Here is a 23,036-nt window from a genome sequence, read left to right on the forward strand (position 1 = left end):
CCATTAAATCATAATGGGCAAATCTGATTGTGGTTGGCAGATCCAGTCAGACAGGGTACAGTTTAGCAGGGAGGGAAAGAAGCAATTTTGAGGATAATTTTGACTGGATAATATTATGAAGCAATGTGTATTTTAGTGAAAAAATAACAATAAACTGCATGCCTGAAATGTATATAAAATGGTCTTTTATGTTTAATAAGCAAGTATGAGACTGATCGGTCATAGTGCAGTAGACAGAGTGTTGATGTGGGATGCTAAGGACCCTGGTTCAAAACCGCGAGGTTGCTGGCTTGAACACAGGGTCACCAGCTTGAGCACTGTGCCATGGGCTTGAGCATGGGAGCATAGACATGACCCCATGGTCACTGGCTTGTGCATAAAGGTCATTGACTTGAGCACAAGGTCGCTGGCTTGAGCAAGGGATCCCCTTCTCATATGTGCCCCTCCCTCCTCTGTCAAGGCAGATATGAGAAGCAATCAATGAACAACTAAAGTGACACAACTATGAGTTGATGCTTCTCATCATCTCTCTCCCTTCCTGTCTTTGTCTCTCTGTTTCTTTCTCTATGACATATAAAAAAAAAAGTGTGAAAGAGGTGATCTTAAGGTAGGCATTCATCTTCTTTTTTTCATTTTCAATTTTCTTTTTTTAATTTATTTTATTTAAAAATTTTTATTTTAGTGAGAGAAGGGGAGGCAGAAACAGACTCCACATTCTCCCCTTTCCGGGATCCACCCGGCAAGCCCACTAGGGAGCAATGCTCTGCCCATCTGGGGCCCTTGCTCTGATGCAACTGGAGCCATTTTATAGTGCCTGAGGTGAGGCTATGGAGCCATCCTCAGTGCCTGGGGCCAACTCATTCTCATTGAAGCAGATGGGTGCTTCTCCAGGGTGCTCTGACTGGGAGTCGAATCTGGAACGTCTATACGCCAGGTTGACGCTCTACCACTGAGCCAACTGGCCAGGGCCCATTTTCAAATTTCTAAAGATTGTATAATTTCTAGCAGAACAAAACCTTAGATGTAAATGAAGGACTTCTATATAAGCACAGTCTGTGGCACACAGAGAGCACAGTCAGCGGTGGCTGAGATTACCTTTACTTCTAAGATGTGGCACCAGGCAGGGTGGAGACTATGCTTACATAACATTGTTCATGTCCTGAATCTACTACCATTTACTAGTTATTTAGAACATTTCTGAACCAGATGTCATGGTGGTCATAACATCTGCCTTCCCAGGTTGTAGTGAAAATTAAAATAAATAAAAAAGGTTTTCTTTGCCTTCAAGATTTAATTCAAAACCTCAAAACAAAAACCAGAAACTGCTGAATTGACATTTTATACAAGTATAAAATGATGTACATTTCACAGTAATCTTCTAATTAAAAGAATAAATTGATAGCAAGATGTCACATTAAAAATTCATTCTCTATTATGTTTATTCATGTTGCTAGCACAATGAAGGGGTACTTTTAGGAAATTAAGCAGATCTATTGAAATATAACTTTGACAAGTTAAATGATAACCAATTAGAAATATTTTCAAAGGGACTCCAATATAAATCAGTAAATTACAAAATAGATTTAACATCATGTGACATTGAGGAAAAAAATGTTTTCATAAAAATGTTTACCTTGGTGATGTGTCATGCTTCAACAAGCTGTTAATGCGGTTGACTATCCAGCTAAAGAGACGGCCATACAGGGTTTTAGCCACAGCGTCTCTGACATCGGCAGCTTTCTCTACAGTATTGGGTCGTATGATAGTTTCTCCTCTAGTGACCACACAGTGGGAGGTGAGAGCTTCTTGCAGCTCATCTGCCTGAATGCAAAGCAAAGAAGCAGCTAAAAAATAAACAGATGTGTAGTTAGAAGAAATTATGGCAATGAAGAAACTTCCCAGAGAAAGGAAGTGCCTTAATTCATCTTCAAATGACATGAAGTAAATTTGCAATGACTTTATAATGAAAAATAAGTTACTGTGTAAAAGTAGTCCTATGTCTCTCTCTTCTTGATCATTTTTCTCTATCTCAGCCAGTCAAGTGTGGGCTGCTTTAAAATATAGCATAGCCCAAACCGAACCGGCTGACAGGGCGAAATGTGTGCACACGTGAGTGGTTGTTTGTAAGATGTCAAATAAAATTTCACTGAATTATGTTAAATAATTTAAGAACTGAATGGACTTGGTATAATTTGGAAACTATTCATTATATAAGAATTGTCAAAACGCAGAAATTAATTGGAAGCTTACCCAGACTTCAGGCTATACTAAAAAAAATGCATTTTATGCACCTTCTACAACATAAAACCCAAATAACATACACCTCTCTTGACATTCATATACCTTCTATCATACTACCTTTCAGTAGTATGGGGTCCCCAAACTTTTTACACAGGGGGCCAGTTCACTGTCCCTCAGACCGTTGGAGGGCCAGACTATAAAAAAACTATGAACAAATCCCTATGTACACTGCACATATCTTATTTTAAAGTAAAAAAACAAAACGGGAACAAATACAATATTTAAAATAAAGAACAAGTAAATTTAAATCAACAAACTGACCAATATTTCAATGGGAACTATGGGCCTGCTTTTGGCTAGTGAGATGGTCAATGTGCTCCTCTCACTGACCACCAATGAAAGAGGTGCCCCTTCCGGAAGTGTGGCGGAGACCGGATAAATGGCCTCAGAGGGCAACATGCGGCCCACGGGCTGTAGTTTGGGGACCCCTGAGTTACGTATTTCTTTTATTTATTATTTTTAAATTTTTAGTGAAAAGAGGGGAGGCAGAGAGACAGACTCTCACATGCACCCTGACTGGGATCCACCCAGCAAGCCCACGAGGGGGCGATACTCTGCCCATCTGGGGTTGTTGCTCCATTGCTCAGCAATTGAGCCATTTTTTAGCTACTGAGGCAGAGGCCACAGAGCCATCCTCAGCTCCTGAGGCCAATTTGCTTGAACCAAATTGAGCCATAGCTGCAGGAGGAGAACAGAGAGAGAGAGAGAGAGAGAGAGAGAATGGGGAGGGGTGGAGAAACAGATGGTCACCTCTCCTGTGTGCCCTGACTGGGAATTGAACCTGGGACATCCATATACTGGGATGACACTCTACCACGAAGCCAACCAGCCAGGGCCTTCCGTTACATATTTCAATTACTAAATTTTATTAAAACTTGATGCCTGAACAAGCATTTATTATCATGGGGAGTTTAAACTTAGTAATACTTGACCTCAGTGAACAAAACTAGTTTTTGTAAAATAAACAATTTTAATTCAAATTATTATATGATAGGTAGGCTGTTTTAAAATCAGTTGTTCAAAATATGTTGGACATACTGAACTTACTTTTAATATTTGAAACAAGGTAGTCCTTAGTAATGTGGCAAAGATTGTTGAGCCTTATTTGAACAAAACTTTTTTTTCAAATTTTAGAAGTAATATAGGCTCAAAGCATAAATCTCACCTTCAAAGTTGACATTTTCCATTTCTTTCCTTCCAGGCATTTTATTGCCACTACAACATAAAACCCAAATAACATACACCTCTCTTGACATTCATATACCTTCTATCATACTACCTTTCCGTTATGTCAGGGGTCCCAAACTTTTTACACAGGGGGCCAGTTCACTGTCCCTCAGACCATTGGAGGGCTGGACTATAAAAAAAACTATGAACAAATCCCTATGCACACTGCACATATCTTATGCTTTATCTAATATAGTATCTTAAGCATTTTCCATTTAGTTGAATATTGCTTATAATTATAATTTAAGTTGCCACATTAAATTACTGGCATAAAATGATATATCAATAATTTTTCAATTGTTGGATGTTTAGATTGCTTTCATGTGCTCATAATTATAAAGAATGCTGGGATAAATGTTTTGTATTATTTTCTTAGCATATATTTCCTAACAGCAATTGGTTCAAGTATATAAAAATATTCAAGCCTTTGAGGTATACTTTTTAGCTAAACCAATTACTCCTATCAGCCAAATAAAGAACCAATAATTTTAACACAATTGAAAGAACACCAGATATTGTTATTTTTTACAATGGCCAATTTGATAGGGTAAAACATGTCTTTCAATTTGTTTTTAATTGATTCCTAGTGAAGCTGAATTCTTTGTTCTTTTCATGTTTTTATTAGTGATTTGAGGTTCTATTTTGTAAACTGTTTTTTCATTGATATGTTCATCTTTTCCTAATCAATTTATAAGAGCTCCTTATAGCGTAGAGAATATTTTGATACACAGAGCAAATATTTTCCCTTGCACTGAAATTTCATTTATTTTTTAGTATGAGTTTTAACTTTTATGTTATCGAATATCCACTTTAAAATGTAATTTGTTTTTAGTGTTTGGCACATAAAGGTCTTCAAATATTTTCCTGTCTCAGGATTATATGCATGTATTTTATCTTGTAGTTTTATGATTTTTTGCATTTACATTGATACCTATTTGACATCCATTTTGATACGTGGTATATAACAAGGATTCAAATGGTTAGCCCGTTGGTGGTCCCTACGACATTATTAGTGATCTGTAATGCTATTATTACTGGATGATTCTACTTGGATCTGTCCCTGAACAGTGTCCCTCATGATTGGTATTTCTTTAGTCCATATTATTTATTCACTTGACATATATTCAGTGAGCATTTACTATAAGCCAGGAATTATACTGCTAAATATAATACTTTGTAAAACAAAGATCTAGTCTTGGTGTTTTTTATCCAGGAGAAATAGGAAGCTAATCAAGAAATTTAAGTGGGAAGATAGAGGGAGGTGGAGAGGGAGGGGAAGGAGTGATGAGAAGGGGAGCGGAGGAGGAAGGAAGGTCCGGGGACAGGGAGAGGGAGACTGAAAGAGCCCACCAATGCAGTAAGTGGTTTCTGAATGAATTGTGGAGAATGGACTAGAAAATTAGAGAAGTTCAAGAACTGATGTAAAATAAACAGTTGGGAGGTCACTGGGTGAGAGATGATATTGTCTTGGATGATAATGGTGATGACAGAGATAAAGAGAAGTGGTCGGATTTGATAAATGCTTATGAACTAGAATGGATAGAACCGGTGCCTATGATGCAATGTACTTATAAAATCATCTGGAAACATGGTTTTGGTTTAAAGATAATTCCTTGTAACTTTAATTATAAGTAATTTTAGTGAAAATTAGTAAAATTTCTATTTCCCGTGAATGGTTATTCCAGAAAGTACTTTAATTAATTTTAACTATATTTGTATTACTTTTAACCTTTCAGGATCTATACGACTGCCTCTTGCTATACAGAAATAGGCTCTTAATCATCAAAATCATTTTTTAGTTCGATTGTTTCTAAGTCTATTCCTATCTACAATATACCTCTATTGTAACTCATTATGTTTGTTTCTGATCATGAACAGATGGTGAAATTTAATCCTATCATCACTGGAGTTTTCTGGTTATTATACTTCTGATAACCTAATGTCTTACTTATGTGCCAATTAGGTGTTTTTTTTTTTATATATGCAATATCAAAATAGGTTTCTAGGTACATGCCAACCTCAGACATTTGTTCTGCTGTGTTATCCAGCTGTTCTTGAGACACAGTGGGATAGAGATGACAGGGATCTAGGGACAGGTCTGAACCAGGGTGATTGGGCATTTGGTCCCCTGAAATTACCCTAAAGTGTCTCCTTCTGTTTATGAGTAAGCATAAACTGAAAAAATATATAAGTAAAAGTTTATATCATGATTCTCTAGGTTATGAATGAAATTTATAACAACATATACTGATAACAAAAATTTAAAAGATAGAGTGCAACAAAATAAAAATAAAAAGCTAAGCCACTGAAAGATATCAGTGAGGAGCCTTAAATTATTGAAGTTAAAACATCAAACTTTGCAAGGCGAAAAACTGATTTGAAACAAGTACCAAGACATTCTTTTGTTATGAAGAAAACGACTGCAAAATTAATCAATGCAGGATGAATGTGTTAAAAAATTTATGCAGTATGAAAATATATAGGTCTTTATTACTTATAAAATGGTACAGATGATAAATCTACAAGATAACAACTTTAACTCTTCTTAGATTGGTTAACTAATTTTTAATTAAAATTTTCATGTCTTTACATTGAAATGTAAATAGCTCCTAAAACAGTCATGAATGACTAGTCTTTAGATGTGTTTTCTACAGTAATCAGTTAATTTAGGGGCATTAAGATGTTTTAAATAGTGGACTTGAAAAACTCCATTTCACACAAATTGAATCTGAATATTATTTCTAAGGATTCCATAGAAGTACAATGACTTAAAAATATCCTTAACTGATCAGACTTACAGTATGTTGTTAGAAAATTCTTTTTCAAGAGTTGAGCTTTGAATGGAAGATAATAGAACTTACAATTCTCCAGAGCAGCAAGACTGGAAATGTGGCTCTTGTCAATTTGGTGTTCAGTTGCCACAGAGTAAAATTCAATGTTTCCAACATTCAAGATGGCAGCAAGTATACTGTATATACTTCCAAGTTGCTGAAACACACCACACAAATGTTAGCATGACTCCACCCGTGGCATGGCAACGAAGTGACTATGGGTGGGGACAGACTGGGGAGAATCCTTAGTCTCCAGAACAAGGGGGTCATCCTACAGACTAGAATGTCAGCCTGTGCCTCAAGTAGGCAAGGATCCAAGGAAGCCTGAATCATTCATGCCCCTAGAGGTGAGCATGGTGTCTGCTATTCAGTGAGTACTTCAAAATATTTTATGAATGTAAATACAAATAAAAAATAGAAATGAGGAGCTCCCCTCAGAGCAAGTAGAAATAGCTAATTTGTTAGGCCACAGAGAAATCTAACCATGTGAAACTTAATCTCAGACTGTGATATGATCATTTACATATGTTCATTTTCCTCAAGGCCATCTTAAAAGGGAGGTTGTATATGTGGATAAAGGACAGTTAAGGAAGAAAACTCAAAACATCCCAGCACCAAAATAAAAGGATATGTGTGGTTTAAGAATGGGCAGGAGAACTTTGGACTACAGTTTAGTCTATAATAATTGCTTCTTTAACCTAAAATCCTAAGTAAGGTATATCACAATATATTCAGAAACACATATATATGTATATGTGTTTATACATACATATGTATATGTACATATATAAATACATATATGACTCTTCTTGGAAGCACTCTCCAGTTTGTTAAGGAGTCTGTGGTAATTCTAAGTGTCATTCCAACTCTGTTTGTGGTACAGTGAGGAACAGGAAAGAGAAAAAAATCCTTTAATGATTTCTTATTTTGCTGTACTTCATTTATTTTAGCCCAAATCCTACACTTAACAAAAAAATGATTATTATATTCACTCCAACATTTCAAGTCAAGACAAAAGCTGGCTATGGAAAATTTCTTTAGGAATATTTACTTTTTCACGTATAACATATCTATTAAATAAATATATAAATATATTTGTTTAATAAATCCTCACCAGTATTTAGTGTCAGTTTTTTGGTTTTTGGCCATTCTAATAGGTGTGTTATGGTATTTCATTGTTATAGTTTTTTGTTTTAATGTAAAAAATTACAGTTCTGCTGCTGGAGTTAAAGATCCTGAAGATGAGTGTCTGGTCCACAGACCCTATTTAATCTCTAGCCCACTGCCTTCCACATGGTCAGCAATGACTCAAGGTTTGTGTAATCAATGCATAAGTATGCTTTGCATGGTAGACAATGAATATCATGGTGATGAGGAGGTCAGGAAAAGTAGGATAAATACATTATCTTGTTGCTCCCTATAAAATATAGGATATATCTGCCTGACCAGTAGTAGCTCAGTAGATAGAGTGTCAACCAGGTAGGAAACCCTGAGGTTGCCAGTGTAAGCACAGGATCACCAGCTTGAGCATGTGGTTGCCGCCTTAAATGTGGGATCATCGACATAATCCCATGGTTGCTGGCTTGAGTCCAAAGGTTGCTGGCTTGAAGCCTAATATTGCTGGCTTGAGCAAGGGGTCACTGGCTCAGCCAGAGCCCCCTGGTCAAGGCAGATATGAGAAACAATCAATGAACAACTAAAGTGCCACAACTACAAGTTGATGCTTCTCATCTTTCTCCATTCTTGTCATCTCTCTCTCTCTCTTTCTCTTTCTCTTGCAATATAGAAACCCTCACCCCCACAAAAAACTATCTTATTTATAAAGTATAATATTCCAAGAATTTCTTTGTTAAGTGACTTTGTTTGAGACATGGAGCATAATGCTGTTAAGACAAAGCACCTTTCTTCCTGATGACTTTTTCACATGCATAACTTGCTCAGAAAGTAAAAAGGAACATTTTCCGACCTGAGCATACCATAAGTCACAATCTAACTGAAATAGTGTACTTTTGTAATAAAAGGTAGAAAATAACACTATTCGGTTATATTTTTAAAATAATAAACTAAATAGAATATATATCCTCAAACAAAAGCACAGTTCTCATCATGATATGATATCTACCACCTCATGGCATACAAAAGGGTATACACCACTCTACTCTTTACACGAGCTATCCACAGTGAGTTTGCAAATTCAGTAACCTCTCAGTTGTCCAACTCCCAACCAGTCCCCATCATTTTTCTCCCAACTCTCCAGCAAAGGTTGCTACTGGTCAGGCAAATTCTCCTGTATTCATACACCTTTCTTCAAAGAAGATTATAAAGGACCAATAAGTACATGGAAAGAAGTTCAGTATCATAAACCATTAGGGAACTGTGAATCAAAACCATAATGAAGTCCCACTGCATACCCACAAGGATGGCTATGATCAAAAAGACATAAGAAGTGCGGGGGAGGAGATGGGGAAGTTGGAACCTTCATACACTGCCGGTGGAATGTAAAATTGTACAGCCATTCTGGCTGCACAGCTCCTCAGATGAGTAACATAATGTTATTCTATGACCCAGTAGTTCCATTCTTAGGTAGATACCAAAGAGAAATGAAAGCTTATGTCCACGCAAAAATTATACACAAATGTTCATCGCGGTGCTACTTATCATGTCTAAAAATGGTAACAACCTAAATGTCCATGAACTGATGAATGGATAAATAACACGAGATATATTCATGAAATATATAGAATATTATTCAACAGTAAAAAGAAATAAAGCAATGATACATGCTACAACATGGATAAAAGTGTTAAAACATGAGAGAAAATGAGAGAAAAGCCAGTCATAAAGGACAACACGTGGCACCACTCTATCTGTGTGAAATGTCCAGAATCAATCAAGCCCTCTCTAGTGATGCAGGGCAGAGGTGGATGGCAATGAGGAGGAAGCGCTTCTAGCATGTCTCTTTTTGGGGTGAAAAATTTAGGACACAAAAAAGTCCTAAAAATGATGATGGTCATGGATGTGAATATACTAAAAGTCATTTAAGATGTGCTTTTAAATGGCTGACTTGTATGGTATATGAATTATATTAATAAAGTTGTTATAAAAAAGTCTGCACTAGAAAAGATATGTCATATGATTACATTTATGCATTTATTTAAAAATTTATATATGCAGGAGGTACATATAAAAGATTAAGAACAAAATCAAATTCAATTATACCTCAATGCCACTGTTCCTTTATCTATAAAGTAAACATTAAAATTCTAGTCATTTCATAGCATTATTTGATTAATTAAAAGATGACCCATGTAAAGCACTTAGCACAATGCTTGGCATATATTAATCACTTGATAAATGCTACTCTGGCAATTACTGGTGATGGAGAGATATTGCTTCCTAAAGTGCTTCAGATGTCTTTCATACTCACCTCCATTGTGAAACCTATGACTTTGAAACATTGCTCAATTAATTCATATTGAGATTTATAGAAACTATTATTCGTCATGTCCTGTACTTTTCTGAGGTGGTCATTTTGTAGGTATCTGAAAGGAAAATATGGAAGGATGGGTAAAAATCTAAAATTAAGTGGAAAATGAAAGTATTATTTATGAAAAGCATAACCTGCTGGATTACCTGGGAGGCTTGTTTTCAGGCAGTTTGTAATGGGCTAATTTCCTCTTTTCAGCTAAACCAGCATAGATGTAGTAAAAAATATGAAAATTTTTTTCTCCACTGAAAAAATAAGATAGTTTCAGGAAGGCGGTTATAAAATTATTTATTAATTGTTAAAATTACTTGGCAATATAATGATCAGAACAATTGTGAGTAGCAATGAAGGCCTTCCAGGATACTGGAGTTTGGCTTTCTGTGGTTGTCACTGTTGTTATTATGTGTAACAACCACTGTCATTGAATTCCAGACACTGTTAAACATTTTACAGGAATCACTCCAGGCCTGTTTGCAAGTGAATACAAGGCACTCCTGTAGGCACCGGGGTGCAGCAAGAGCAAACAGTTTACTTGCCAGTGCAGCAGACAGAAACGAAACAAATTAATAATATATAGTCAGCATGCCAGATGATCATATGCACTGCATTATCTTGTTTACTTGCTGTAAGCCTCCAGTTATGATTCATGCCCTTCTCTCATTTTACATACAAGGCAACTGAGGCTTAGAGCAGCTACTAATCTCCTCTCAGGTCAGAGCTGATGGCAAACTGGATTCAAACAGGGCTCTTTGACTTTGAAGCCCAGATCTTTAACCACATGGTCACACTGACTTTGTGGGGCTCAGTTTTCCCAAGTGTATGAGGAATCTGCCTCTTATGAGTCTCAAGTTTCACGGCTCTGTGGTTCTATTCATAAACAGCATTTCCCAGATTCTGGACTAATACGATGAAAGGAATATGGATGACGACATGCTGAGTCTCTGGCTCTGGGATGTCTACCACAGAACTGCTGAGGCCTCGGGGTCCCCCTTCTCCTCTTTTCCTTGTCGTCCTTTTGCTCTGGAGGGCTCCTGGAAGGGACTGCACTTTCTCTCCGAGGTCAGGCAAGACCTCTTCAGAAACAGAGGCAATCTTTCTGCTTTACTGGCTTCCGGGTTTGCACTGTCCCTCTTTGGTCCTGCTTTCCTTCTGTTCCGAAGACCATGATGGCCATTTGGAGACTGGGGTTTGCATCTGTCTTGTGGCATTGCCCTTCTCATCCTCGCATGACATCTTCCTCTTGTTTGAGGTGGTCCTAAATCTTCACTTGGCTTGCCACCCCATTATCACCAGGCTCTGAGACTAGGGTTGGGCAGAGAAGAGCCCCTCTTACAAGGGCTACATTAATGCTTACCCTCAAAGCCTAAGGCTTTGCTGTCTTAAAAGTTTTGCAAGTTACCAGAAGGACTGGGCCAGAAGATGCTAAACTGTTGCTGCACAAGCACCCTTCTCCGCCACTGTATTAGTCAGGGTCTCCAAGAGAGACGTAACCAACAGTGTATGTGTGCGTGTGTGCGTGCGTGTGTGCATGTGTGTGTGTGTGGAGAAGGAGAGATATCAAGGCGAGAAAAGAGAAACACTCCAAGGACAACCCACATTTTGGGCATGGATGGGCGAATCTAAGTGACAGAAGAAAAATTCAGGGACGTGTGAATTGGAATCCAGGGATAGAAGCAAAGGCAAGTGAGCTTTGCAGAGATGGGGACGTTGCTGGCTCAGATGTGAAGTGAGGATCGGCATGTCCCTTAGAATGGTTGTAGTCACACTCTCCACCTCCAGCACAACTTGGAGTAGTCACCAGGAACATGTCATTGAACACCGGCACTGTACACAAGCATGGTTGGTACATTTCTCCCATTTTTCAGTTCTTGTCCTTTCAGTTCTTGTCCTTTCTCCCCACAAAATAGCAGAACTCTAAGACTGGGTCAGCATATAATTCAGTTTGCTTTGTTCTGATGAAATCACATGACTGTGCAGTGTGCCACACCTTTAACACTTAAATGACACAGTGTACAATTATAGAAGTGATTCATTAATGTAGACACATAAAATGGGTGGTTTTCTCTTTAATTATCATGTTGTTTACTGTGAACTGTAATTTGACAGGACCTGGAGACACTATAAAAAATTACTGACCTTTAGTTGATGAACATTTGGAGTGTTAAAGAAACAGGAATAAAAGATACCGCCAAAAATTATCCACTTCATGTTTTGCCCTAACTACATCAAAGGTGTACCTAAGTAAACAGAGGACCATAGCATCCCACATCTCTTCATATGACGAGTGCTTCCCAGGTCAGAATGGCATGGGGACAGCCAGGGTCTCAGCAAGTTCCCATGGCATTAACTCTCTCTACCACAGACCTAACTGGGTATGTTGCGACGTTCTTCAGAGCCCGCTCACCCGTGTGCAGGAAGGTCCCTAGGCTGTCTCACGTGTGTGCATCTGCCCTAGATCCTGGGAACCACCTATGCAGCAAAGGCCTCGGACACTCTCACAACTGTGGCAAAATCCTCACAAGAGTGTGGCTTATCCCACCTGTGAAAGGGTTAAACTTAAGTTAAAAAATATGTTAAAAAAATAGAAAAATGGAAAAATGATAAAACAGCTGTGCTCAAATTATAACTGAGTAGTATTTCAACCTGAATGTAAATTTGGAACGTAGAGTGCTTTTCCTCAATAAACAATGTTATAAGTCTAAAATAGTTCTTTAGGACAGCTGGGGAAAAAAGCTTTTTTAATTCACAGCATTCCTAAAATATAATCCTACTCACATGATTTCCTAGAATATATCCTATGATATATTGCATGAGATTATATGTATGGTTATAAACCCAGGGTATCATTGCGTAAGCTCCAGATTTTTCTGTCCACAATCTATTCTATGTATATGAATGGTGTTCCATTGAGCCCACTGTGGCTGGTGCTCTTTGGTATTGTGCAACATGGTGGCACCACAAAAATCTCAATAATTGAACCCCTTAGGTAGACCTTCGCCTAATGCCTGAAGTGGAGTCTTACACGGTTATGAGAGCAGGGCAAGTTGTTCTGAGAACCAGTCAGGTCTCGACATCAGTCTAGGAGCCTGAGGTCCCTCTAGGTATGGGTGGCACAGGACACACGTCAAGAATAGTAGCTGAATGTTGGAGAGGCTGTGGAGAAAAAGGAACCCTCATACACTGTTGGTGGGAATGTAAAGTAGTACAACCATTATGGAAGAAAGTATGGTGGTTCCTCAAAAAACTGCAAATAGAACTACCTTATGACCCAGCAATCCCTCTACTGGGTATATATCCCAAAAACATTGATACGTAAAGACACATGCAGCCCCATGTTTATTGCAGCATTGTTCACAGTGGCCAGGACATGGAAACAACCAAAAAGCCCATCAATAGATGACTGGATAAAGAAGATGTGGCACATATACACTATGGAATACTACTCAGCCATAAGAAATGATGACATCGGAACATTTACAGCAGAATGGTGGGATCTTGATAACATGATACGAAGCGAAATAAGTAAATCAGAAAAAAACAGGAACTGTATTATTCCATACGTAGGTGGGACATAATAGTGAAACTAAGAGACATTGATAAGAGTGTGGTGGTTACGGGGGGGGGAGGGGGGAATGGGAGAGGGAAAGGGGGTGGGGAGGGGCACAAAGAAAACAAGATAGAAGGTCACAGAGGACAATCTGACTTTGGGTGGTGGGTATGCAACATAATTGAACGACAAGATAACCTGGACTTGTTATCTTTGAATATATGTATCCTGATTTATTGATGTCACACCATTAAAAAAATAAAATTATTAAAAGAAAAAAAAATAGTAGCTGCTGTTCACTGAACATCTTCAATGTTCCATGTCTGTGCTAGATGCTATTTTAATCTTCATGCAACTCTCAACACTACTACTGTAATAATGGCTTAGACTGAGGAATTCTTACTATGTATGTGCTATTCATCGTGCAGACACTTGACAGGCATTATCTTATCGACTGGTAGGTCTATTGCTATTTCCATTGTAAAGATGAAAAACTGAAGTGCAGAGAGGTTAACTGTTTTATGCACACTGTAGGTTCCAAAACTAAAGCTCCTAGAACGGTCTTTAAAATTTAAATGTCTTGCCCAAAGTGGACCTACATGTCATAGAGCTACAATTAAAACCGCATTTCTCTAATATTCTCTCCTTACATGTTTTGCACTGAGGACTGTAATTTTCCACACTGAGGGCTGAGCTCAGGAGCTGGATGCCAGGCAACCTATATTCACTATTTACTCATGGTACAGTGATAGCAAATTTGAAGGCACTTATATTAAATAATGTGCTAGTACATAACACAAGAGCTCATGTTCCCCTGAATTAAACATATGACATATTACTACAATAATGTACATATGCTTATCATAAAACCAACATAAAAAATAAAAGAATCTTTAACTTGCCACACTTAAAAAAAATATATATATAACCCTCAGGGTAGAAATCTGATGCTGTGACCATAGTTTCCTCATAATAATAAAGATGTTTTAGAATTATTAGGCCAGAAAAGAAATTCTGTCATTCTGCAAACTGCCAAAAGGAACACATGGGCTACTGAATGACATGCATGCCACCAATGACAGGTATGTTTCTTATGTCACCCATAACATATACCACTTGGGGCACCTGTCCCTTGTGACACGTATGTTGCTTATGACACATATCTTGCTTGTTTCCCAGAAAACAGGAGATATTTGATGTGAACTCACAGGGCTTGGTGGATAACACGGGATTTTTCCAGAAGATATTCATAAATCTGTGCTTCCACTACTGCTCCAGAAGAGGTGAATTTCATTTCTAAATATTTTCCAAATCGGCTGGAATTGTCATTTATAATGGTGCAGGCATTGCCAAAGGCTTCTACCAAATTGTTCACTTGTAAAATCTTCTCTTGAAGGGTTATGTTATTAGCCTAGAGAAAATGCCAAATTATATTTAAATTTTGTATAGAGTGTTTGTTCTTTGATAAGCACTTTCTGTAGACATAAACGTACATGAGCACATTCTTGGTGCATTGCCAGGCCTGACAGCCTGGCCCGCTGCTCCCTCTCATGTATGGAGTCACCTTCTTGCTTCCTTAGAAGGGCTAAGAGATGTTCTGAGCTCTCTATTCAAATATAGTTCCATTCAGTGCCTGCTTCACCAACACAATCTATGCAGACTGAGGTCCACTTTTTATTGTGTTATTCCTCCTTTACCTGCTTCGGTCCCCATCCAAATGTTCCCCAGATCCAGAACCATTTCCCCTGCTTCCATGGAAGCTGCTAAACCTGAAACTAAAGAATTTAAGATAATTTGTAAATTCAAAAGCAGAAGAAAGGGAGTAATTGTGAAAACTGAGAATAGCTTAGAAGTTCAGATGGGGGAGTGGAAGCCCAGTCAAGGCCCACTTGCCTGTCCCTCTGTTTTGTCCTACCCTATCTCACATTCTCCTCCCCTCAAACAAGTGCAACTCTTTTTTTGCCTTAATCACTTTACTTGAAATTCCACCAAGTAGAAATCTTCTTTTAGAAAAGCATCCTCTCCTTTGAGCTCTGAGAATTTTGAGGAGGCATCAGTTTACATATTGGTAGAAATTCTGGATCAAGTAGACCATGTGCAGTGTATAGGCACATACTAGAAAGCAATCAATGAACAACTAAGAAGCCCCAATGAAGAATTGATGCTTCTCATCTCTCTCCCTTCTGGTTTATCTGTCCCTATCTGTCCCTTTCTCTGTCTCTGTAAATAAATAAATAAATAAATAAATAAATAAATAAATAAATAAATATCTGGGGCTGGCCCTGCACTCATGAACAAGGTGAGAAAACATCTTCATCTACTTACATTAAATATTAGTGCCCTGTTAAGTAAGGTTTTGAGAACTGCATATTACAAATGTAAACTCAATCCACCAAACATTCCTTACTTGTATCTGGTAAATCTTTATCAAGGAGATAAGTAAAAGACAGGGTATAAACTTGTGTGTGTGTGTGTGTGTGTGTGTGTGTGTGTGTGACCATCTTCAATTGGTATTAAATCATATTTTTAGACCAAAAACAAGATAAAGAGATTATATAAACTAGTTTGATGACATCTACAAAACAACATTCCATTAATAATAAGAACCTCCTTTGGCCCACAAATCAAGAAAGAATGGTAAAATCCCTTTTATTACAAAAGGTTTGAGTGAATTAATTCAGATGTTCAACTCTTCTGTGTCAGGACAGTATACTGTGCCTCGCCATCCTTCTCCTTCTAAAATTACATCTTATTTCACTGTATTTAAAACCTTTTAGAATGATACTGATTCTAGCTGCAAAGAGAGGGGGAGTGATGAAGGAGGGAATGGGGACGAGACTGAGATTACAGCCCTGAGGTAGCATTCTCTTCCTGGTCTCTTCTCCCTCTTCCAGTCCTTTGGCATCACAAGTCTGATTAATAGAGCTCATAGTATTCCGCTGAGCAATGTATAGTTCTATTTCATATCAATACATATGATTGAAAATATTAAGACAAGTTGATTTTAAATAGAAACATGGACTTTTTTCAACTCATTATGTTGAAAACAAAGGATTAGAATTTATTAAGCTGTTGTTTTGACACTATGAGGCCTCACCCATTAACAGAAAGGCTCTCGCCTTATAATCATAGTACTCTATAACACAAGATTCCTGTAATCACAGTGACGGCAAAAATTTTAACATGACTCAAAGTGTAACTATGTAGCTCATAATAAAAATTTTCACAGAGGTAAGTTGTGTACAATGATGTTTTAAAGCTATTAGCTTAATAAGAACAATAATTCTTTTTTTTTTTTTTTTTTTTTTTTTTCATTTTTCTGAAGCTGGAAACAGGGAGAGACAGTCAGACAGACTCCCGCATGCACCCGAACGGGATCCACCCGGCACGCCCACCAGGGGCGATGCTCTGCCCACCAAGGGGCGATGCTCTGCCCATCCTGGGCGTCGCCATGTTGCGACCAGAGCCACTCTAGCGCCTGAGGCAGAGGCCACAGAGCCATCCCCAGCGCCCGGGCCATCTTTGCTCCAGTGGAGCCTTGGCTGCGGGAGGGGAAGAGAGAGACAGAGAGGAAAGCACGGCGGAGGGGTGGAGAAGCAAATGGGCGCTTCTCCTGTGTGCCCTGGCCAGGAATTGAACCCGGGTCCAGAACAATAATTCTTGACCTATCTCATTTTAAGGACTCTAGCTAGAAAATCAAACCATGTCTCTATCATCAACTTCCCTTTTTCAAAATTAGATATAATTTACATAAAGATTTATCCTGTATAGTGTAAAGTTTTGAAAGTTTTACATACACAATCATATAAGCCCCAGTGCAATACACACATAAAACAATTCCATCCCTCCCCCCCAAATTGTATCATTACCCTTTGTAGTAAACACCTCTCTCCATCTCTGGCTCATGATAATCATTGATCTGTTTCTGTCTCTATAATTATTTTTTGTATTTTTCTGAAGTTAGAAGCAGGGAGGCAGTCAGACAGACTCCTGCATGTGCCCAACCGGGATCCACCTGGCATGCCCACCAGGGGGCGATGCTCTGCCCATCTGGAGAATTGTTCTGTTTTGGCCAGAGCCATTCTAGTGCCTGAGGTGGAGGACATGGAGCCATCCTCAGTGCCAGGACCAACTTTGCTCCAATGGAGCCTTGGTTGCAGGAAGGGAAGAGAGAGATAAAGAGGAAGGAGAGGGGGAAAGTTGGAGAAGCAGATGGGCGCTTCTCCTGTGTGCCCTGACCAGAAATCAAATCTAGGACTTCCACACTCTGAACTGATGCTCTACTGCTGAGCTCACCAGCCAGGGCCTGTCCCTATAATTTTAAATTTGCAAGAATGACATGTAAATTAAACCATACAGTATGTACTCTTCTGAGCATGGCTTCTCTGACCTGGCATAAGGCATTTGAAATCTATCCAAATCTCATTTAATAAGATTCATTCATTGCTTGTATCAGTGTTCTTTTGTTTATTTAAAAAATTATTTGATTTCTCATTATTGAGTTTTGAGTTTTTAAATATGTATCTTAAGGGTCCAATCTTTTATTATATATGTGACATGCACAAAGTTTCTCTGAATCTGTAGCTGTGGTTTCACTTTTAAAACAATGTCTTTCAGAAAAAAAAATTCTTAATTTCAGTGAAATCCAATTTTTCCCTTTATAGATTATGTTTTTTATATTGTATTTAATAGCTATTGTAGCTTCATCATAAGTCTCCAAATCAGGTAATATTAATTCTGCAATTTGGTTCTTTTACAAAGTTATTATAGATCCTTTGCCTTTCCATATAAATTTTTGATTCATCTTGTCAATTCCTACAAAAAAAATCCAATTGTGATTTTTATTGTAATTGAATTGAATCTACAGATTAATATGTGGAGAACTGACATGTTAATAATAGTGAGTGTTTTAGTCCATGAACATGGTATATCTCTCCATTTATTTAGGTCTTCTTTTTATTAACTTTTTCTATTTTTCAGCATATAACTATTGTACATGTTTTATAAGAGTTAGATTTAAATACTTCATGTTTTTTGGTGCTACTGTAAATTACTCTCAAATTTCAATTTCCAAATGATCATTGCTGGTATATATATATATAGTATTTAAATACAATTAATTTTTGTAATAGTGAGTCCTCTTCAACCTCCTGCTAATAAAAGGGGGAAAAGTAAAGAAAACATTCAGTGAATGTGTTGGGACTAAAAAGAGAGAAATATCATATTTATAAAGCTTTGCTGACTAATAATGAGAAAAGTTCAAATATCCTCAAAACAGAGCATATGTTTTTTACATTATAAACTTACAAAGGATAATGAGCATGTTATATAATTTTTGTGATTATTAAATGTAGAAATTACTGGATATTAATTTAATCAGTTCTATCTGGCTCTGAAATGTAACAAACATTTCTATTAGGACAGAGAAAAAATAGACTGTACCTTCCCAAGCACTGTCAGCTGCTGAACTAAAAGGTGAGCACTCTCAGTCTTGCCAGCACCACTTTCTCCAGAAATAACAATGCACTGCACAGTGAGAAAAGGAAAGTGTCAGACTTGACCCTCACAAAGTTCAGCTGGCACACAGACGCTAAGAGGAAAGTTTCAAGAATGTGAGAATTCCTTACCTGATCTGAATTATATGTTAACATAGACTGGTAGCCTAAGTCAGCCATTGCAAAAATGTGAGGGGGATTGGCAGTTCTCTTTGCTCCAATGTATAGTTTGGAATGCTAAGGATTAAAAAAATACAAACACATTTTGTAGAGTTTTTGTTTTTGTTTAAACCTTAGATTATTTATAGGTAGAGCTCCAATCTTTTAAAGCAAAACAGAAATAAAAATAAAATTTCATACCACCAAAACATTACATACATGTAACACACACCACACACGCATATCTATATCTATATCTATATCTATATCTATATCTATATCTATATCTATATCTATATCTATATCTATATCTATATCTAAATCTGCACAATTCATGCACAATTATGTACAATAAAATAGCCTGACACAAACAGCCCAGCAATATGATGACAATATGGTATACCATCTCTCCGGCAGCAGTATTCAAAAGAGGACTCTTTTGGAAGTGCATACCACTTCCAAAACCAAACTTAAGGCTTGAAAATGCTATTATTTCTTTAACTATCTAAGAGACACTTTATAAGAAAGACACTCAGGTATCATTTTGTTGACTATTCCTTGGATACAACAATATCTGATGTAGGATCACCACTTTTTGTCCTTCCACATCACTTTACAAACATTCTCTCACTTGATTCATCCAAAAGCATATAGTTAATCAATAGTAGAATTTGCTCTAAAGCCCAAATCATCTGAAACTTAAGGCAAAGTTCATAAATTTACAGTTATTCTTGTCAATTTTAAGGTGGTAGAGGATGACAGAATTGTGTTTTTCACATATAAAAAATAATGCTTAGGTACTGTATTAAAAACTACTCTGGAGTAGCTAGAACAGAATGTATCCAATTAAAAGCAGCCTAGTTTAATTCTCTGACACTTGGTTCAGAGGATGATACTGAGTATCAACCTATCTCTATGTTTTGACAATAATTATTCAACTATTTATTCAAGGTACTGAATAAAACTTTCTTCGGCATGATTTAAATTAATTTAAATATCTAAACAGTATAATTATTAGCATCATGTAAGACAATGCAAGGCATGCCACATACCTCTGTGGAATAGAGACCCAGACTCTGGAAGGGGTTGAGCGCAATGAGTATGTCTCCCACATAGATGTAAATCTGATCTCGGGAGTAGCACTTCTCAAGTTGCTCAGAGACTGTACTCTATAATAAAATAAAAATAATATCTTGTTCTCAAAAATCATTTATTGTCAATTACAATTAAAAAAATAAACAATAATAAATAAAAATCTGGAACCTGGACTATGGCTTTAGAAAGAAACAGATGTATTGATTGGAAGACGTAACGTTTGGTCAGCAACTACCCTTTCACTTGACAGACATTTTTTTTGGTTTTGAAAGCCATAGAGTGTCTACAGCCACACCACCTTGATCTCATCTGATCTTGGAAGTTAAGCAGAGTCAGGTCTGGTTAGTACTTGAATGGTAAGCCATAGAGGGATGTCACTGTTACCCGTGTTTTCCAAAGGACAAATGTGATATTACAGAGGTATTATATATTCAGTGCTTTCAAGGAAACAAGTAAATGCAGAAGATGAAGAGAAAGAACAATAGAAAAGAAAAGGGAAGATGCAGTGAACCTGATATTATTCAAAATTGTGGCTACTCAGTGGCTCTGTGGAATGTTCTAGCCCTTTACTTAGTCATTTGGCTTTATGAGGCAGAATGAAAAGTTCAGAAAAGTGACTTTCATATTTGATAAGTCATGAATACATGGAATCAATTTTAACAAAGGAAGAACAAAATTTCTTAGGTCAAAAAAGAGGCAAAAAGAAAACACAGCCAATAGGAACAACCAAACCCACCATATAAGGTGTAGGTCAGCGACACAATAGCAAGGCCTTCTTCATATCCACAAACCTAGGAAGTCATATCATTGGAATATTTGCTACATAAGGATTTATAAAGGTTTTGGCAGTCTCTGACATATAAACATTGTCAGATTAGAAGATGTGTGATGTTCAAAGAAAGATTATTTTGAGGAAGTACTTGAGTTGTTTACACCACCCTAAATTTACCAAATGACTACTTCTTTTCAGAAAATGTCTTCATTTCTGAACAAAATGATCAGGCATGTGTCAGAAGTATTTAAGAAACAAAAATCTGTTGACCATGCAAGACAGAGATCCCAACCTTTTACTGAAAAGGAACTGTTCATTTCTCTAATGACCGAATTATCCGGAATAAAGGAGAGTGAGGGAAAAGAATGCTGAACTTATAATTTACTGGTTTGGATTTGTATGTACACAGAGATGTTCCAACTATTTCTGAGGTCACTGGGATCAGTAAGAAGTTTCAAGCAGAATTAAATGCCCTAAAAGGTTAGCTCTGTGGGAACAGGGGCTCTGAGATCCCATGAGGGGGCCACTGACCATAAGTAATAGGCTCTTGAGGCACCCAGGAGGCCGGCAGGTACAGCCACTGAGAGTGGCCCAGGAGAGGAGTAAGCGGAGGATACCACATGGTGGGTACGGGAGACAATTTTTTTTTTATTTCAGTAAATGATCCCTTTGAAACTTCTAGAAAGAAATGAGTAGGAGAAGAGGCTGTGACCACTAACAATGCATGCTAGTGGAAACTCACAGATTTGCAATCTGAATATCAAAAAGAAAAAAAACTGACACCAGGCTGGAACTACCTAGAAATTTGCATTACCTGTATTAAAGCTGAAGATAGGAGAGAGAATCAGGAAGCCAAGAGACAAAGCATGAAACAGATATTCAAACAACCTGCTGCTCATGTCAGTTCTACAAAAAAAAAAAAAATATATATATATATATATAATTAAAAAAATTATATATCTATTTTAAAACATTCCACATATATATATATGGAATGTTTATGTTCAATTTAAGTGGCTTCCTTACCTCATCCAAAACTTCTAGGGTTGCTAAATCATCTACATCCTTCAGGCTGGAAATTAAAGGTCTGCTGAAGTTACTCTTCTTGGTATGAATACGTTCATGTCTGCAGAGCAACACAAAAAGAAAACCCTTTCTGATTTGAGAACTTATCAGAGTGGAAGTAAGTTTTAGATTCATATGAGATTCAAACTTCTATGAAGCTGATTTACTAAATTCAGTGATAACAATTTACCAGAAAATAGCCTAATATAGTTGATGTTTGTTTTTCTCCTCCTTTAGAAAAATGTAACATGTCAAACTTACTTCGTGGATGATCAAGAGTTCATTATTTCTATCAAGAACTATCCTACATACAATTAGTTTTAATGTCTTCTCAAAACTCCTATTGTGTAATTTAATCTGCTACAAAGTAGTGAGTCAGAGAGATTTGAATCAATTAGATTTCCAATATAGGCCACTCATAGTCAAGGAATGGTAGTTTTAAAAATTATTATTCAGCAAAATTTAAGAGGAGTATAAAAAAAATCAAGCACACTGTAGATTTTCAAAAGGTTAAATGTATGTGGAAAAATGATTTCAGACATTAGGAACTTTATTTTCAAAGGAAACATTTCAGTAACTTCCATGAACAGCATAAGAATCTTGATTTGGCATGAAGGCTGAACAAGTTGCTAAGATAAACACAAGTTAGTTTCAACTTTTCTGAAAATAAAATTATCCACTTTATTTTGAGCAAAACTATATTCTCAGTGTTTATTTTTGGACATACTTTTAAGCATTTGAATTTGTCTATTAGTAAAAGGGAAAATATATATAAGTAGATTATGAGGAATAGTAAGAATCATATCACTCACTCAGTAAACTTGACTGCTTTCTCATTGCTTAGAATTAAGTCCCTATTGACTCTGTCCCTGCCTCTGTCCAGGGCTAGTCCCGTTTTTGTGCACCAGACTCTGTCTCCTCACACTTAATCAAGGACTTTTCTCATGTGGGTTCCTCTTACTCCTATATCTCTCTCAGATGTTATAGCAAACAAAAAGCACCCTTCCTTGACTTCCAGGTTCTTCCACCTACTGTTATATTTCCTTGTTTTACTGCA

At 37.1% G+C, this 23,036-nt stretch overlaps 1 protein-coding gene across 1 annotated transcript in view; it reads right to left on the reverse strand.

Moving 5' to 3' along the window:
* Nucleotides 1-23,036, reverse strand: part of MYO3A (myosin IIIA) — a 240,824-nt gene that overhangs the window by 102,496 nt on the left and 115,292 nt on the right. Inside the window, exons 11-19 of the mRNA XM_066279445.1 lie at nucleotides 21,941-22,040; nucleotides 20,100-20,216; nucleotides 19,021-19,125; nucleotides 18,836-18,919; nucleotides 14,602-14,804; nucleotides 9,993-10,091; nucleotides 9,787-9,901; nucleotides 6,390-6,516; nucleotides 1,634-1,844 (exon numbers count right to left, since the gene is read on the reverse strand). Coding sequence (XP_066135542.1) covers nucleotides 1,634-1,844; nucleotides 6,390-6,516; nucleotides 9,787-9,901; nucleotides 9,993-10,091; nucleotides 14,602-14,804; nucleotides 18,836-18,919; nucleotides 19,021-19,125; nucleotides 20,100-20,216; nucleotides 21,941-22,040 — 1,161 coding nt within the window. The remainder of the gene's footprint in view (nucleotides 1-1,633; nucleotides 1,845-6,389; nucleotides 6,517-9,786; nucleotides 9,902-9,992; nucleotides 10,092-14,601; nucleotides 14,805-18,835; nucleotides 18,920-19,020; nucleotides 19,126-20,099; nucleotides 20,217-21,940; nucleotides 22,041-23,036) is intronic.

This window comes from Saccopteryx bilineata, chromosome 5 (assembly GCF_036850765.1).
Source record: "Saccopteryx bilineata isolate mSacBil1 chromosome 5, mSacBil1_pri_phased_curated, whole genome shotgun sequence".
NCBI classification, from domain to species: domain Eukaryota; kingdom Metazoa; phylum Chordata; class Mammalia; order Chiroptera; family Emballonuridae; genus Saccopteryx; species Saccopteryx bilineata.